The following is an 18622-nucleotide window of genomic DNA, read 5'->3' on the forward strand; positions in this document are numbered from 1 at the left end:
GTGCACTCTTTCGGGAGAGGCTACGAGTCCTGGGAGAGTAGACAGAAGCCAGGCTGCAGAGCACACAGCCCAAGGTCTCCGGGAACAGAGCAGACACGGTAGAGTTTTGACATCCTGGTTGAGAATCCTATGGTCACCTTTACTAGCTGTGTGCCTTTGGGCATGCTACTGAACCTCTCTGTGCCTCAATTCCCCTACACAGAAGGGGCGTGGTGATGCCCTCCTTGTCGTCCCGAGGATCGAACATAACGGCGGTACAGCTTCCAGCTCAGTGTCCAGACACATTGTAGACGCTCGAGGGGGACCAGGCTCACGGAGGGGACAGACGTGTGATTGAAAAAGCCTTCTCCAGGGGCGCCTGGGTGGCTCAGTTGCTGAAGTGTCTGACTTCGGCACAGGTCACGATCTCACCGTTGGTGGGTTCGAGCCCCTGGAGCCTGCTTCAGGTTCTGTGTGTGTGTTTCTCTCTCAAGAATAAGTAAACATTAAAAAATATTAAAAAAACAAAAGCAAAAACAAACGAAAGACGAAGAAAAAGCATTCTCTGAGCTTCTCCCCGGGGGAGGTTCTGAGCAGACCCTGAGGGAGAATCTCAGGCTAGTTTGTGGCAGAGCTGAGCCGCGTGTTGTGTGTGCCTGCCTGCGACGGTGAGCGGAGAGCCGGGAGCCAGTGGCATTGGAAAGAGGACGGCCAGGGACGCGTCATCCCCGGGGCAGGTCAGTGAAACTGCTCCCTCTGAGCTGGGCTTCGGAGGAGGAGTTCTGCTTGGGGATTTATGGCAGAAAAGGACACCCCGTGGAGGGGACCAAGGAGCCCGGGCACCGGGGCAGAAACCTGGGGCGCTCTTTGGGGAAGGTCCCAAGACTGGAGATTAGGGACCACGTGGCATATGAATAAGGCTGGAAGTCTGCCCGTGGAGCTCGAAGGTAGGTCGGGACAGGGTGGAGGGGCGCGGGGGTGGGGGTGGGGGGGTTTGCATGTCTTCAGCGCCCGCCTAACCGCTCAGCATTCACAAACCTCACAAGTGGGGACCCTCTGCAGTTTTCAAATGCTGGTGTGCACAGAGACCGCTCCATTCTTCAGGGCTGGCGAGTGCCCAGAGCCGCGGCCTGGCCCAGCCTCGCCAGACGAGGACCGTGGTGGCAGCGAGTGGGGGAATGAGGGAGGGCAGGCGGGCAGGAGAGGCACGAGTGAGTTACACCATTATAAATACACTTTAGGGCCCTGTGACTCGGCCGTAAATCTCTGCGCTGTGCTCAGGTGATGTCACCCGATGCTCGACTGTATTTATAGCTCCGTTCGCTGTTCCCTGGGTTGTTGTTTTTTTTTTTTTTTTTTGCACCTTCGAGGTAGCATGTGTCTCCCCCCCCCCCGCCCCCACTCACCCTGAATGAGAGGAGGTGAACTTTCAGGCCACTCCCAGTGCCTCGGAAGCATGATTTCTCAGAGCCCCTTAAATGCCTCGTTGGCGGGGAAGTTCCTCCTGTGGTCTGATTGGCGGCCCCGCGGCTCTGTAGTCCGCACAATGCAGCCTTTGCACAGTTCAGCAAAGGGACGTCTCTCTCTTTGTCTCAGCCCGGGGAGCCCACTCCACGGGAGGCGCTAGGGTCACCGCCATGGACGATACCGGGGCCGCTCTGCCTGCACAGGCCTTCCAAGTCAGCAGGGGACAGACACTGAATACCTAATTTCACGTGTGATTAATGCTGCGGTGGAAATCGAGGGTGCTTGAGGGCAAGAACAAGGTGACCCGGCCTGTCGGAGGAATCAGAGGCTTCCCTGGAGAAGTGACATCTAGTGGGAGGGCTGAGGGAGGAGGAGGTGGGGTGGGGGCAGGCCCGGTAGGAAACAGTCCCGTGGGCGGGGGGCGCAGGGAGGAAGCCCTGGGACCCCTTCCAGGTGCCTTCCAGGTGCCGGAGAGCCCGAGAGGTGCAGAGAGCTGGAAGGTAAGGGGCAGGAGGCCCGGGGGGAAGAATCTGTGTCCGATCCCACGGGCAGGGGGAGCCACCAGGGAGGCTTGAGTAGAGGAGCGAAGCAGTGAGACTTGAGCTTGAGAAAGAGCACGGAGGGGGCTGTGGAGGATGGCTCCGCTCGAGGAGCCGGGGGCAGACCCCAGGGGCTACTGTGGGGGGCGACCCTGCACACAGAAGGAAGCGAACCCTGCCCTCCAGGAGCTGGAGACTGAGGCGGGGATACGGACCCGGGGAGGAGCCCTCGAGGGCAGACCTGCGGGGCCGGGGTTTGCACAGGATGGCCGCTGGTGTCTTCCTGGTGATGCTGAGGTGTGACCGACCCACAAGAGGCTGTGCGCATTTAGTGCCTGCTGCCTGGTGAGTTTGGAGACGAGCGTGCATCCACGAAAGCATCTCCGCAGTCGATGCCAGAAACTTTCGCATCACCTCCAGGAGTTTCCTCCCGCCCCCTTCGTTTATCATTGTTTTATTTTGCGATGAGGACCCTTGAGCTAAGATGTGCTCTGAGCAAACGTTTACGAAGAGGACACGACACCGTGCTGTTAGGTCCGGGTGGGATGCAACACCTGTCCCCGGTCCTCCGGGGCCTCTAGGACTTACTGCTTTTGTGTAAAGGAAACTTCGTACTTTTGACTACTGCGTTCCCTCCCCCTCCCTGGTCCCCCCGCAGCCACCGTCCTCCTGGTGACATCCTTGGAAGGAGGACCCTGAAGGAGGAGCCAGGTTTCTGCTGTTGGTTCTTTTTCATGGGAGGCCGGGGTGGGGGGGGGGCAACATTTTCCTCTGGACTTGTGTTCTCCTAGGGCTCTTCCCAAAGCCTAGACTTGGGCTCTAGGTGGAGAGGACTTAGGGATGGGGCTGGACGAAGGTGGGGGTCGGGAGGGAGGGCTGCAGGAGGAGGCAAGCCTGCCGTGGCCCAAAGGGTGGGCACGATCCCAGGGCCCCACTGTTGGCTGTGTCTTGGAGAGTGAAAGAGAGGCACTGGAGGGACATCAAATCAACATCCTCTATCTGTCCACTTAGGAAATGCCACCAAAGCCAGCAGCCAGACCCTGCCTGGGAGGCGAAGCTGGGAAGCCAGTGGGAACACGCTCAAACAGACCGCACTGCCCGCCCCGAGGGAACCCCTGCAGGGAACGGCCCCTGACTCCTTCTGAAAGGCCAAAGCGCCACAGTGTCATGGGTGTGTCAGCTGTGGCAGGAAACTGAGGCCTGGAGACGAGAAGGGTCTTGGGCCACACCTCTGACTTTGCCTGGGGATTCCCAGCTCTCAACTCCAGGAAACTTGCGGTGCCTCCAAGGCATGTTCCGTTGCTCCTGGTCCGCACTGGTGAAAACCGGGGGCGTTTTTCTCTCTCGGCACCTCCTGCCCCAGCTGTAATGACCTGTCCCTCTTTCCCCCCCGAGAGCGGCTCCCGGAGAACAAGGGCGTGAGCCTTCCTCATTTCCGCGACCCAGCGCTTAGCCTCCTGCTGGACACAGAGTCGGCTCGGGACACGTGTTTGTGAGGTGAACAGACGGGTGCGTGAATGAGCTCGTCGTGACCCAAACCCTTCGCAAGCCTGTCCAGGGCGTGTGGGGCTGCGGTGGCATGGTTAAGGGTCGTGCTCTAAGTGAACGGCCCCTCTTCCAATAAGGGTACAGTGAGCCTTACCTTTCGATTTCCATTCCTACGGACTCTAAACCAACCACGATGTCCGGTGACCTTATTGCAACTTCGGGCCATGATGCCGGCTGCTGGCATGATCTCCTCTCTAGTTCGGGTGCGGACATAAGCCACCGTCCTGTGTCCCCGTCTTGTGTAAATGGATGTGATGATGTGGGGTTTAAGTCTTTGAAGGAGCCTCGGAGAATGCCAACGGTCCCGGGTCTGTGGGCTTGGGACCAGCATCCCCACCAAGCTAAACCAAGGGCCCAGGGGAGATGCGGGATCCCCCCTTCCTCCTCGGGACCACCCACCTTCTGCTCCCTTCGTTCCCATTTTGAGATACCGACGGGAGACCAGAGCTGTCTGGACGCTGGGGGTTCCGCTGATGAAGCATCTGGAAGGGTTCTGGGGTGCAGAGGTGGGAGTTAGCGAGACACATGGGGGTGAACCCTGGCCTGGGCTCTGGACCCAGCCCTGCTGGAACCTGCTTGGTGACCTTGACTCAGCATCTCACCAGTCTCCAGCGAGGACTGGACTCCCAGTTGTCTGGGGCCCTCCTGGTTCTGAGGCTGGGTGTTTGCGTCACTGGCTCACGTTACTGTTTCCATTTTTTCCTAATTAGTCTCTTCCCTGCTCTCCCTTCCTCGGCGCCCACACCCCCTCACCCCGCTCAGTGCCCCCGCCCCTGAACCTGAACCTCCTTCTCCTTTCCCCGAGCTGGTCTCAGCTGGGCTGCTCATTTGAAGCAGGGGGTCTTTCGATCCCTGGGAGTTCAGGCCATGAAATCCTCATTACATCTAACATGAGATAACCGGTCCATTTAGCACAAACTGTCTCCCCACGTTGGAGCTGCAATCTGAGGGGCCGGGAAGGGAAGGGCTGAACGGCTGGGAAGGGATGGGGCGCAGGGGCTCGCCCTCGAGGCTGGCGGGCGGGAAACAACCCCTGGGAGCCTGTCTCTGCCAAGGTCACCCTCTCTGAGCCCCGCCTGGGAGCAGCTCCCAGCCACTCAGACCTGTCCCTCGATACCGTGGACATTGCTCCTCAGCAGGCAGTCCCTTCTGGGTCTGGCCTTTAGTCCTGCTTCAAGGGGAGCACTGCTCCCTCAGGTGCCCGCTCACACCCTAGCCCCACCCGCCAGCCTGACCTCCTTGTCCACCTCCCCCAAGGGTCCCCTGAGGTGGCCCTTCTTCCTGCCCTCATGGTGCAGATCGGAGTCTCTCCCCATGGCCGGTGAGGCTGTCCTCGGGCTCTGCTGTCATTCTTGTACCTCTCAAATCTCATCCTACGGAGAAAGAGAACAGGAGAAAGTGGGCCTTTGTGTTGGCCGGAAAGCCGAACCCCAGGCCTGACACCTGGAAAGGTTTATGCAGCCACTGGGGCCGGAGGGCGGGAAAGTGGGGAAGGGACCCAGAGAAGCCTCTGTGCTGGGAGCAGTTTTGGAGGAGGAGGGGGGCTGCGCTCGCGGCTCTGGGCTCCAATCTCTGCCAGGGGTGCGGACATGACGGCCCCTGGCTCTGGGGCCTCAGGTTATTTTCCAGGCTGAAAATCAGGATCTCGGCCCCTCTCTTCTGCGTCTCTGGCAAAAGCAGCAGGAACACCATTCTTCGCCCCTTCTAGGGGGAAAGAGGACAATTTATAGAATTGTTCTGCTGTCCTCAGCCCTCATTGAGACAAAGCATTCATTTCTGTCACTCAGGGTGGCGTCTCCTGTGGATGGTCATAAATTGCCTTCCTGCTCACTCTTTCTGACCCCCTGAACTTTTTGCTTTTGTGCTCAAAAAATTATTAATATTTCTCTTAACTCCATATATAACCTTGGGCCGCTTCTCTCCTTTTTCTGGGTGAAGGTGCGTCCTCGGGGGTTATTCCCTCCGCCTCCAGGCGGGCACACTTCTGTCCAGGCAGGGCCCTGTGTCCGAGGACAGACACCAATCCAGCAGAAGGAAGGTTCAAAAGTCCCCGCTCTGGGAGCTCCCACAGAGAAAATAGTCACAGCCAGCGTCTCCTTCGCGCTGTGTGCCTAGCGCTAAGAGCTGCACAAATACTGACTCACTTAATCCCTCCAACCCCCTCCGCGGTAAGTGCTCTTATCCCTGTTTTCAGACGAAGAAGCCAAGGACGTGGAGGTTAGGTAAGTAAACTGCCGAGATCACACAGAAAGTGAGGGACAGATCTGGATGAGGATCCTCCCGGGCTGGTTTCCCGGTCCATGCGCTGTCCGTCTGTTGGGGAGAGGGGCTCCCCAGTTTCTTCCTTGCCCTTGGGAAATTGCAGGCTGAGGGGACACGCACAGCCCTTGCCCCCAAGGGGGCCCTGATGGGGGGGGCCGATATGCAGTCCTGGGGAGGTATGTCTAGTCTGATGGAAAAGACACAGGCTTTGCCTTTGGGAACATCCGCCTGTTACTGGGGGCTCAGCCCCAGGATGCCCCCAGTTTGATGCGAGTTATGTGATTAGACTCTAGGAGACTCAGTTAATTTAATTAAAATTGTGAACACTGGTGCCAGAGAGAAGAGACTGGAACAAAGGTAGGGGGCCGAAGGGGAGGACGGTGATGGAGGACCGTCAATCAGCAGCGATGCTGGAGGGTAGGGCCGGTGCCCTCGCGGAACGCCGGCTTGCAGAGGGCATTGCTTCTCAACCCTGGCTGCCCGTTGGATTCACCTGGGGAGATGTTTAAAAATACCAGTGCTTTGGGCTTCACCCTAGAACCATCAATCTTTGGAAGTGAGGCCAAGGCACTACTGTGTTTAAAAAGCTTCTCAGGAGATTCTGTCACCGCTCGCGCTGAGGGCCACTGGTGGGAGCTGGGGACTTCAGCACTGGAATCTGGGATGCCGAATGGCTTATGTGGAGGGGATTCTGGAGAAGCGTGTTTGCTATGAACTGAGCTGGTCAGGATTTGAGATTGAAGAGAGAGGCGGAAGGAGGGTTAAGGGGCTGGGCAAGACAGGTGACGTTACTGCTTTGGCTGGGCGAATTTGGTTCTGCTGCTGCTGGGGTTTCGAGGCAACAAAGAGATAAGTTTTGAAAACTCAGGCCCTCTTCACGCTGAGGCTCACCGTCAAACCCGAATAGAAGCCAGGAGAAGGTGGGCAAAGAGAAGCTGAGAATATTCTCTTCCCTCACTTCTGGGCTTTTTCTTGTCAACATTGCCCTAAATAACTACCACCGGGGGCCTCCCTTTCCTGCACCTTTATGCAGACTGAAAAGGAGAAAAGGCAGCCTCACTGATACGCCCAGAATACCTCTACCTCAGGGCCTTTGCATCAGCTGTTACCACCTACCTGCTATTTTTTCCCTCTCAGATGCCTGAATACCCGAATCCCTCAATTTCCTACAGCACAGCAGCTTTTCCTTATTACTGTTGGTCTCCCACAGCATTTACTACAACCTGCTATATTTTGTATTTTTCTACCGCCTCTTCCTCCCCTCCAGAATGGAACATGATGAGGGAGGGACTGTGTGTGTGTGTGTGTGTGTGTGTGTGTGTGTATGTCATGGTTGTATCTCCAAGGCCTGCAATTCCTACTGCCACACAAGCAGGCACAAAAGAAATATCTGTGGAATGCATGATTAATGAGCGAGTAAGCGAAAAGCCCTTATGTGTCTGCACATTGGTGTGTGGCCGTTTGAATGTATTTACGATTCTACGCCTATTTCTTTGGGCTGGGTATGGCTTTTATTAACACTGTGGGTTTGCCTGTGCATATGTGCTTTTGCGCACACGAAGGATTCGCTGGGTCTGTGCACAATACGCTTCTGAATACGAGCTCGCGTGTCTCTCTGCCTGAGTATCTGTGCCCTCCAGTTGTGTGCGGATGTGTCTGGACCGTTCAGCCCGGGGTCAGGTTCCTGGAAGAAACCGCCTCGCGCCGGCAGAGGGCACCGGAGAGCCACGCGCCTGCGTTCAGGGGGCCGAAACGGAATTCTTGGCGGGTAGTTTTAGGGACCCAGGAGACCGAGAATCTGGTGGAAAGAAGTGGAAAGCTCTCTAGACCAACAGAGCACTCTAAAGTTGTGCAATTCCTGTGCAACTTCTGTGGCTTCCCCTCAGCTCCCCTCTCGGGACCCAGACGTCCAGGCACCCCCAACGACACTGTGAGCAGAAGCCTCTGTGATTGGGGTTGGGAAGGGAGCTGGTCGCCAAGCTGGGCTCATAGGAAAGAGGAGGCGCCTACGGGAGGCCCCCCGTTCCTCTCACCAGGAGCTCCCTCCCCTCCCAGTTCCCGCATCTCTCAAGCCCAAGGATCTCCCAGCTCCTCCGTGCTTAGAGATCCTCGCGTGGCTGCCCTCCCCGTGGCCCTTCCCAGCCGTGGAGTTGGCTACTTCTCCCGCTGGACGGTACCACCCAGGATGAACAAAGGCAGGAGGCCCCTGCGCCCCTGCCCGGCCGGCTGCGGGCTGCGACACCGAGGCTGGCCCCACTGTGTGCCGGGGGAGGCCAGGGCAGCGCTCCAGGTGGCCCCGGGAAGCGGCTCGCGGTGCCCAGCCCTGGGTTTTGTAGGTGGGGAGAGGAGCGCTTCGCTCCCCACCCCGGGATTCATTAGCCATTTGAGAATTCCCAATTTGGAGAATCTAGGGCTTAGATTCCGGGTGTGGGATCAACAAGAGAAAAAAACAAAAAACAAAAAACAAAAAAAAACCCCAAGGATTTTGTGCTTTTTGACTCCGTGACCCACCACCTGCCCATCGCGTCCCCCCGCCCCCCCGAGACACACACATGCACGCACACGGCCTCCCCATCAAAGCCATCCCCCGGCCCACGGGCAGGTCCTCGCCCGGCCGCCCCCTCGGCAGCGGGGAGCCCCTGCCAGTGAGTGTGACGGGCGGGGCGCGGTGGCCGGTCCCGCGTCCCCCCCCCCCCACCCCCACCCCGGGTCCCGCGCCGCGGGCATCTCCGTCCCGGGGAGGGGTGTGCGTGCGCGCCGGGGGCCGGAGGGCTGGGGGAGGGCTGGGGGAGGAGACGTCAGGAGGGGCGGGGAGGGAGGGAGGGGAGGGGAGGGCCCGGAGGAGCGGAGAGCGGAAGAGCCCCGGAGAGCGCGAGCTGGGCGAGCGGCGGCACCGGGCGCGGGAGGGCCGGGGCGAGGGCGGGACCGCGCGGGCCGGAGGGGCCGGGAGGGAGGGGGGCCGCGGGCCGGGGAAGTGAGTTGGTGCGCGCGGGGGTGCGCGCGTGCGAGTGTGTGTGCGCGTGTGCACGCGCGTGTGCAGGGCCGGGGGCGGGCTCCGGCCCCGCCGCCTCCTCCCGCCCGCGCCCCGCGCTCCGCCGCCAACTCGGGGCCCCGGCGCGGCGGGCGGCGGGCAGCATGCTCAGCCTCCTCGTCTGGATCCTCACTCTCTCCGACACTTTCTCCCAAGGTAAGCCCCTCCGCCTGCGCTCGGCGACCCGCCGGCCAGGCAGCCCGCCCCCCCGGGGCGCGGGCCCGAGTTTCCCGCGGAGGCGCCCAAGTTGTCCCCGGCCGCGGGCGCGGGGGTCGGGCCGTCGCGGGACCCGAACGCGCACGGCGCCCTCCGGAGCCTCCGGCAGCCTCCCCGCCTCTGCCGGCCGAGGCCCGGAGTCCGCACGCCCGGTTCCTGCGGGGGGATGGGGGGAGGAGGAGGAGGGTGGGATTTCAGATTTGGGGTGGGAGGTGCGTGGAAAGCTGGGGACCCGGCTCCCGAAGATGCGGCGAAGGGAATCCCGACTCCAGATCAGCCCCTGAGTGTGTGTGTGGCGGGGGGGGGAGGGGGGGCTCCAGACTGCCTGGGCCGCCCCTTCTGGAGGAGGGGAGGGCTGCCGGAAAGGGGGGGCTCTGCTGGGACCCCTGCCCGCGGAGGCGCCGGCTGGGGAGCGACTTCCAAAGGCAGCTTGGGTTGGCTGGAAATGCCGCGGGGGGGGGGGGGGGTGGTGCACTGGGGGGGGGGGGGTTCACGTCCCACTTGGGGTCGGGAAAGTGTTGATGTTGGGGGGGCTTCTTTGGAACTGGCAGGGGAGAGGCTGGGGGAGATGAGAATGGTCGTGTATCTTGAGGCTGGGGGTTGGGGGCACGGCAGGGCCCAGGCTTCAGCCAGCACCGGGGTCTGTGGGTGTGCACCCTCGCCTCCTGGGTCTCACTCTAAGAGTCAATCCTGCCCGAGCTAGCTGCCCCCTGCCAAAAATAGAGCTGACACCCAGGCACCAGAAACCAGTCATAGACCCGGAGACAGACTGCTCACCTACTGAGACAGATACACCCACAAGCATCTCCCAAGCCGAGACAGACACACACACAAAGACACTGACACCCTGGGGAACACACATTCCTCCCCCGTGTCGGCTTGCACATTCATGCACCCAAACACATCAAAACTCACCCAGACACGCCGCGTGTGTGCAGGCGGGCATTCACAAGGACATGCCACACACACGCTGAAGCCCTTCTACAGATACCGGCCCTCCAGCAAACAAAGAAACTTGAACAGACGTTCATATAGGCAGACACCTATGGGGATGTACAGACGACATCATGGAGGAGGTGGTCTCTTTTCGGGTGGAGGGGAAGTCAGCTTGGGCAGAATCCCCTCAGGCTTTGCCCTGTTCTCAGTTCCCTTCCGGGGCTGGGGTGTGTGTGTGTGTGTGTGTGTGTGTGTGTGTGTGTGTGTGTGTGTGTTTAGGGGTGGGATGTGGTGCTGGACCCCTCCTCTCCTTACCAGGCCCCTCCCCAGCTCCCAAGGCAAAGCCTGGCCGACTTAGTGGAGGGCTGGTTTTGATTCATCTTCCCAGTAAGGGCCCCCGAGCCCCCCAACACCAGCCCGAGACCCGAGGAGGGTGTGCATCCTGGGTGTGAGTGGGGTGGGAGGCGGTGCTGGGGAAGGAGGCCTGGCCCTGAGGCTGGCAGGCCCAGCAGCCACTTGGCAGAAAGTTGGGAAGATGACTTAAGTTCTGACTTTGTTGGGCTGGCTGCTAGGGGGGTGGGGGGGGGGCGGAGGGCGGCTGGGTCAGTATCAGCGCGTGTTGGGGGCAAGCGGGCATCTGTCCCCGGTCCCGCAGCCCTGTGGCATGTCAGCAGTACGGAACAAAATGAGCTTCAAGGAACAAAAGGTGCGGTTAGCAAACAGGAGAGCCTTGTGGATTGAATCGGGGACTAAACGGTCAGAGACTGAGGGGTGTGCTGTGGGCCTTTCTCCCTCTGGGGAGGGGGAGGGTCGGGCGAGCTGAGCTCCCACCTCCCGCCTCCGAGCCGAGCCTCCGACTGGGCTGAAAGCGAGACCCGACGGAGTGTGCAAAGTATTTGTGTGGGGGAGGGGTGCCAAAGAAAAGGAAGGGGGAAAATGGACGGAGGGGAGAGGAAGTCACCGCTGGTGGTTCCTGGGGGGAGGGACTGGGGGGCTGGCAGGGAGGGAAGGAGCGGGGACCTGGGGACACGGAGATACTCACAGGGTGGGTGACCTCTCCTTGGCCTCCATCCTTAGAAAGACAGAGGTCCAGGTCAGGGACTAGGGGAGGTGGAGACGGAATGGGGGAGAGGGGTGCAGGGTGGGGGGAGGCTGGTGGGGAAAAGGGGAGAAGGGAGCAGAAGGCAGTCATATTGAGGGGGGGGGGCAGGGGGGGTAGGGAGAGACTCAGCCCAGGCAGAGAAATAAAAATCGTATTTTAAAGAATTTCAATGGGCTTCATCAATCTTCATTTTTCACTAAATAATTTTCTGTATCTTATCTAAATGAAAACCATTATCCTTCCCCCCGTTTCCATCATGTGCCGGCTCCTCAGACTGATTGCGCCGAAAATTGAAATATTTATTCATTTTCTGGGAGATTTTCTCGCTCCCCAGTCTCGGGGAGGAGAAATTGAAAAAGAAAGATTATAGCTAATCAGAGCAATGTGGGCTGACAGGCTGGCTCGGGGCGGGAGCTGCCTCCAGGGGATGGAGGGGGAGGTAGGAGGAAAGTCAGTCCCTCCAGCCCCCAGAGGTCCCCAGGGCCCCCCAGCCACCTTGGCAGGGGGGTGAGGAGCAAAGAGAAGAGTGCCTCAGTGCTGCTCCATCCTGGCGAGAACAGGAGTCTGGAAAGACCAGTAGTGGGGAATCCGCTGTCGAGGGGACAGCTGCACGCAGGCTCCAGGATGCCCCACTTCTGCCCGCCCAGCCCAGAGCAGGCCTTGAGGGTGGGGAGACAGGCAGAAATCAGGACGCCAGGCCCCCCTGTGACCTTGATTGGATTCCACCTTCCACTCACTTGGAGCTGAAGGGAGGCTGTGAACCCACTGCTCTGGGCTTGGCATCACCCTGGATTCCAGAGAACCTCGGACCAGAGGAGGAGGCCTGTAGGCCCTCGCTCCCACCTGCTGCTGGTCACCAGGCCGCTGACCAGTTGTCCTGCCCTGCCGTTGGTTCTCCGGCGGGGTGGGGGCGAGGAAGCCGGTGCTGTCTGCCACACTCCTGTCACCCCTTGTCTTGAGAGCCCAGGGCTCTGATGCGAGCTCCTCTGGCCTGCGTACCCTCGGGGACCAGGTCTCCGTCTCGCCTCCATCTCTCGTCTCTGACACAGCGCTCCGCCCTCAGTAAGCGCCCTTGAATGTCTGATCAATTGATTGGTCTGATGCATGTGTCAGGGTCCGAAGGACGCAGTAGGAAACGGTGATTACGTCGCGGGCTCGGCCCCTTGGTGGACGCGTCACGTCAGCTTGAACCAGGTATGCGCCTTCTCTGGGCCTCACTCTGCCCGTCGGTAAGGCGAGGCCAGAAACTGCGCCTCGAGGGGTCAGGATGGCAGTTAAATGTGCCGTGCGTGCGCGTCAGGGCGCGGACCGACGTCTGGCCCAGACAGAGGTGCTCAGGAGGGCAGCCGTCAGGGGGACGGCAGTGCCCGGCAGGTGGGCTGTGTGTGCCTTCCTCAGGCTCCTCTTTATGCTTCTCTGTGCTCCCTCCAGCTGCTCTGGCTCCTGTCCTGACCTTCGGCGCCCCCTCGAGGACCTCTCCCGGAGAGGACTGGGCTGTGGCCGACCCAGGAGGGGGACCCGCAGCCTCAGCTGGCCAGAGACCTCGGAAAGCTGTGGGGCTGGGAAGAAAGCAGAGTGGAGCAGGAGGCCGGCCTTCGAGGGAGAAGGATGCAGGGCTCTTGAGGGCAGTGGGGAGTGGACACTCGGCTGAGGCGGCCGCATTTCTGAGGCCAGAAATAACAGCGATCATTTACGGAGCCCTTGTGCTAACTACCTGCTATGCATTATCTAATTTAATCTGTGCAGCAACCCCTGAGGTCAGCTCTGTAATTATCCCCCCTTCATGGATGAGAAATTGAGGTTTAACAGGTTAAGTGTCTTATTGGTAGTTGTGGGAACCAACTGACCTCAGAGCCTGCACCCTCCGCCCTGCCCCTGCCCCAGTCCAGGGACCCCACGTGGCCGCAGGGACAGAGGCTGGACCGGCACAGGTCTTTCCTGGTCCTGAGTGGAATGGGAACTCGAGAGGAAAGAGAATGAGCATCCCATGAAGGTAAACTCATTCACATTTTAAGAACAATCCTTCATTCGGAAATTCTGTCTTTCCACAATTTTTGGTATTGAATGGTTTTTCTTGGATGGTACGATGGTGTTTATAAGTGGCTCTTTTCAAAAGGATTTTACTTGGCAGATAAAGAGGGTTGCAGACCTGTGTTTGTTTCTAATATTGAGCACAGCCTTGCAGGTAGGTCTGTGAACTACACTGGGGGGCTCCGTGCAAGGCTGACTCCTGAGAGGTCCAGGGTCATACAGAGGCAAGGGCCGAGCACTGAGTGAGGGCACAGGGTGGGATCCCAGGTAGGCCACCTCCAAGCCAGGCCCTTCCCGGCAGGCACGGAGGCTGGGGTCTGGGGTGGCCTGTTCCGGTCCGCTTCGAGATGCCTGGCCAAGCATGGGTGAAAAGTGCTTGTGGGGGTGGACCCCACACCACAGCATCAAAATTACCTTTTATTGAATTCCTACTGTGTGTTTTGCACATTATCCCTTCTGCCTTTTAACGGCCTTGTGAAGTTAATGTCCGCCCCCCCCCCCCCCATTTTAGAGATAAAGCAACCGAAGCTGAGTTTAATTAACGTGTTCAAGGCCCTACCTTAGGTGTTAGATCCCAGATTAAAACTCTCTTTGTGTCCCTCTGCCAGGCACCTGCACGTGCACACGAGTGCAGGGGGGCCCCTTGGAGCTGGGGCAGCCCAGAGGGACAGGCGGCCTCCTCTCCTCCTGCCCTCAGTGGCAGGCGGGCTTCTCCTGGTGGCTGGCCTCTCTCCATCTCCCCGCCCCGCCTTGATGGCTCTCCTGTCTTATTCCGTGGGGGTCACAGCTGTGCGCACCCTCTGTCAGAAGGAGGTTTTCCATCTGTCCTACCTCGAGAGTCTTTAACTGTGGGTTTGTGTTGTGCCTTCCAATTTCAACGTTTTCACATGTACTATCTCATTTAATAGAGATATATGACCAGCCTGTGATGCGGGCAGGGTAGTTCTTGTTCCTCCATTTGATAGATGAGAAAACAGACTGAGAACTTAAATGACTTGCTATGAGCAGAGGTTGGGCCGGACGGAAAGATGGGGCAAGTTCCGTCATCTCTCTAATTTCTAGGGGCTCCTTCCAGCTGAGGGTAGGGAGATCCCTCTCCGTTCCCCCCTGAGCTGAGAAAGCCTGGCCCTTTCCCGGTCTCCCTGCTCCTGCTTGGTTTCTCCCCCAGCCCGTTTTCCTAGGGGCTCTGGAAACGGCTGGGGGTGTGGGGCTGGGTGGTTCAGCAGTGGAGGAGAAGGACGTAGCCATGTCCTTGACCTGAAATGTGAGAGGCCAAGGAAAAGGCAGTCTCGGGGCTCGGGGCTCACCCCAAGTGAGGGAGAAGGCCATTCACCTCTGTGGCAGACCCACGTTGTGTTTTGTACGCGTTAGCACCTAACCTGACACCGACAGTCTGTTAAAGGTGGGAGCTTCGTATCCTCGTGTTATAGACGCATGAAGAAGTTAAGCAGATTGTCGGAGACGACAGAGCCCGGGCCCCAGCAGGGAAGTTGGGGTAGGGTCGGGAATATTCTCAGGAGAACGGTCCCTGAAGGTCAGCGCTTTGCAAGTCTGGGGACGCAGGCCCGCCTCCACCGTGTGTGCCGGTCCGCACGTGCGCGCACGCACCCCGCCCCCACGTACACGTGTCAAGGACCCGTCTCGCCCCCAGACGCGTGTGGACACGGCCTGTCCGTCCAGCAGAGCGCTGGTGTGCGGCGTGGCCACGTTTCTGGGTACCACGCGCGTCCTTGAAGGCACTGCAGCTCGTCTGTCCGGCGTGCTCTGGGTCCCCCGTGATAGACGCCCACGCTCCAAGCAAGGTTAAGGGTGTCAGGACCCCGCGGTTCCGGTTCTGTGCCTCCAGCCCCTCTACCCTGCAGCCCCCAGCTCTGACACCTGCCTGTGCCGCCCCGGTTAGGTCCTCTGAGCGCCCAGGGCGAAGGCCGCTCTAGCTCCGGGGCATCGCGGATGTCAAGGTTTGCTTCTTCTCCCTCCCGCTCGCCCCCCCCCCCACCCCCCGCACCCCATGGGCTCCCCGAGCTCCCACTTTCTCCCTCCCTCCACATTTAATTTCTCCACCAACTTTTATTAACCTCTGTAGTCTCGGGGGACTGCCGCCTCATTCCTCTCTGCCCTCCTTGAGTCCATTTAACAAAATTGGGATCATATTGAAATAAATGGGCCTTGCAGCCAGCCACCCTCCTCGGAATGAAGGGTCTTCAATCCAGGGGTGGAAATCTCTAGCCCTCTCTAGCAAATTCTGTTCGTGCTCAGGCTTCATTCCTGTTGGGGGGAGGTTGGAGGCTGGCTCTGGGACAGTGTGTGTGTGGGTTGGGGTGGGGGGGGTGGTTAGGGTATCTCCCAGAAGGCAGCTGGGCCTGGTTTTGAGACAGAGAAGGGACAGCAGGGTGGGGCTGTCCCAGGAGGCTGTCCCACCCCACGCCAGGTGAGGGATGCAGATTCTTCTGGACTGGGCGTCTGATGCTCTTGTTCCGTGCCCTTTATCTCCTGCAGCAGTGTGAAAGCTCACCCTCGCTGGAAGGTGTGCGTCAGCCCTCTGTCCCTTCACGCAGCAGAAATGTGTTCTGTGCCTACTGTGGGCCAGACACCGGTGTCACAAACCAATAAAGCCCTATCCCTGCCCTTAAGGTCTCACATCAGGATTTAAGTGCAGATGGCTTCACTTCAGTAGGCCTCAGTTTCCTTTTCCATCAAATGGGGAGAATTAATTTTTTTTAAATCAATGAATGTTTATTACTATATCCAAAACATACTGGGAGGCATTATGGAAAATTTTTAAAAACGGACATCATGGGGCGCCCGGGTGGCTCCGTGAAAGTTAAGCGTCTGACTCTTGATTTCAGCTCAGGGCATGATCTCATGGGTCATGAGTTTGAGCCCCCCATCAGGGGAGATCCTGCTTCGGATCCTCTGTCTCCCTCTCTGGCCCTCCCCTGCTCATGCTCTCTGTCTCTCACGCAAAAATAAATAAAAGCATGTAGGGGCGCCTGGGTGGCTCAGTCGGTTAAGCGGCCGACTTCGGCTCGGGTCATGATCTCGCGGTCCGTGAGTTCGAGCCCCACGTCGGGCTCTGTGCCAACAGCTCAGAGCCTGGAGCCTGTTTCAGATTCTGTGTCTCCCTCTCTCTCTGCCCCTCCCCTGTTCATGCTCTGTCTCTCTCTCTCAAAAATAAAAATAAACGTTAAAAAAAAAAAAGCATGTAAAAAAAGTGACATCATGTGGTCTCTCCCCTCCAGGAGGCTAAGATGTGCACACAGCCGGATTCCAGGTGCCGGGAGAGCAGGGTCAGGTCAGAGCTGGAGCGTTCGGGGCAGGGGAGCCGCGTGGGCAGACGAGGCCAGGAAGGGATCCAGGGAGGAGGTGGGTCTAAGGATGGACAGGATGTGGATGTGGCAGGAAGAGGGAGAGCATTACCAGACCCGCCGAGCTTTGGAGCCAAGGTGTGGCTGCAGAATGCGCGAGGTCCGTTGAGGCTGGTTGCAGCTGGGTGTCTGAGTTGGGGAGAAACAGGCAGGGTGATCCAGAACAGACCAGGGCCGGACCCGGAACGTCTTGAAAAGTTAGGCCGGAGACTGTCCTGTAAGAAGCGTGGGGCCAGGGGCTTCTGTCGTCAAGTATGATCCCTACCTCACTCCTCACCAAATCGTCCCCTTCTCTTAGACTCCTCATCTGCTGGGGCGGCCCCTTCAGTTCAACGAAGAGGTGAAGTAGACAGGTAATCAGGGTTTGACCAGTCAGAAGTGAGCAGAAAACCCGGGGGAAGTCCCTCTTCTGGCCTGGGAAGTCTCAGATGTGTGAGCTGAGTTGGGGAGCCTCCCAGATGATGAGCAGAGCCCTCAGGTTTAAGAGATGCGTGGGGGCAGAGTTCAGTGGAGGTAACCCAGGCCAGCGCCCTGCCGTGTCAGGGGGCCCCCTGTGCCTGTCGGTGGGCCTGTCTCGAGTCTGGGGGTCCCTTCTGCTTGCAGCAGAGGGCCAGGCCCAGGCTGTTTCCTCTGGTGGCCTCAGATGTGTGTGTGTGTGTGTATGTGTGTGTGTGTGTGTGTTTGGGAGCTGAGCCTAGAGATTGTCAAACCTCTGGGAGCCCCTGAGCTCCTTTTATCAAATGGAAACCTTTGAAGAAGGTTCCCACCAGCGGGGAGGGAGCCTGTGTGCAGCTAAGCAAAGTGTTGTCTTCATGGCTGGGCCAGGCCTGGCCCTTGAGGAGGCACCAGGGTAGAAAGGTAAGTGGAGTGTGGTCCCTGTCCTTGGGGCTCTCCGGTCCCGGGATAAACACAGTGACAATACTATATGACCAAGGTTGTGAGGCAGGAATGTGAAAAATGCTGAGGTCTGAGCGCGGGCTGGCGGCCGGGAGCCTGGCCGGGGGAGGGGACAGCCCGCCTCCACAGATGTGAGGCTCAGGGGCTGCGGGCCCGGAGCTTCGGAGCTTCTGGAATGCAGCGCCCTGGACAATCCCCGATTGTGCCCCCCTGCTCCGGATGGAAGGAGCTGAGGAATCTGAAGGAGGGAGCCGAGGTCCCTCCCAAGGATTATGATTTCCAGGAACAAAGGCTGTTTCTCTAAAGCCCACTTTCCCCAAATCTCCTCACCTCCGGGGTTCAGCTTCCTCCTCCCCACCCCCACCCCACCCAGCGGAGCTCATCTCTAAATTAACTTTGTCCTTGTAATCAGCTTAGCCGAGTTGTTCCCCCTCCTTCCCGAATTCTCCCAGGAACAGCCTGGGGCCCTGCCTGCTCCATTACCCAGCATTGTCAAGCCAGGAGATGCTTGCATGGCTCTACCCATTCGATTCGCTTAACTGGGAGGTTATTACTAGGAAAGGAGCTGAGATGGGCAGATGGGGGCAGAGAGAGGGACCTGGGAGTGGGGTGGCCGTGGGGGCGGGGGGAGAGGCATTTTCAAAGGAATGGAAACCCAGGGACGGGCAGGCTGGCAGGGTGGAGCCCCTGAGGGAAGGTTGAGGTTTTCGCCGCCTGGGTGCCCTCATCCTCCAGAAGGACTTTCATCAGGGCAGCGGGACTCCTGGGTTTTAATCCCAAACCCTGAGCAGTTGGCTTGCTCTGCGCCTGCGACCCAGCCTCCCTGGGAACCCACCAGCTGCCCTCGGCGGGACGGGACGGGGTGCCCGCGCTCCCCGCACGCTTGTGGGTCACGGCTGCTGCTCCATAAGCTCGCCGCACCCACCCCTCCTCACCCCTGTGGATCCTGGACTCTGGTGCCTATCACCCTGCACGCACCCGGAGAGTCGCCCCTCACCAGGCGGTGGGTTCAGTGGGAATACACGCTCATTTTAATGTCAGTTTGAGCCAAATATAATTAGAAAGGAAAATCTGACTTTGCAAAAAAAAAAAAAAAAAAAAAAAAAAAATCGAACGCATTGCAAAGCCAAGTTGAAATGACTTCTGGATTATCTGCACCACCGCCGCTCTCCATTTGTGCAGAAAATTGAGAGCAAGGCTGCAGCGCCCGTATCTAGGGGATTTGGTTTGTGCGCCCAGGGTCAGGTCA

General features: G+C 59.0%; 1 protein-coding gene across 2 annotated transcripts in view; it reads left to right on the forward strand.

Annotated features, from left to right (window-relative positions):
* The first annotated feature begins 8666 nt into the window (after positions 1-8666).
* Positions 8667-18622, forward strand: part of KIRREL1 (kirre like nephrin family adhesion molecule 1) — a 99194-nt gene continuing 89238 nt past the window's right edge. Inside the window, exon 1 of one of the 2 annotated variants that reach the window (XM_053908881.1) lies at positions 8667-8982. In XM_053908881.1, the coding sequence (XP_053764856.1) occupies positions 8931-8982 (52 nt within the window). In that variant the 5' untranslated portion in view covers positions 8667-8930. The remainder of the gene's footprint in view (positions 8983-18622) is intronic. The other variant, XM_019438547.2, reaches the window with a different exon arrangement.

Source organism: Panthera pardus, unplaced genomic scaffold, assembly GCF_024362965.1.
Source record: "Panthera pardus isolate Hobbes unplaced genomic scaffold, ASM2436296v1 HiC_scaffold_21, whole genome shotgun sequence".
NCBI classification, from domain to species: Eukaryota; Metazoa; Chordata; class Mammalia; order Carnivora; family Felidae; genus Panthera; species Panthera pardus.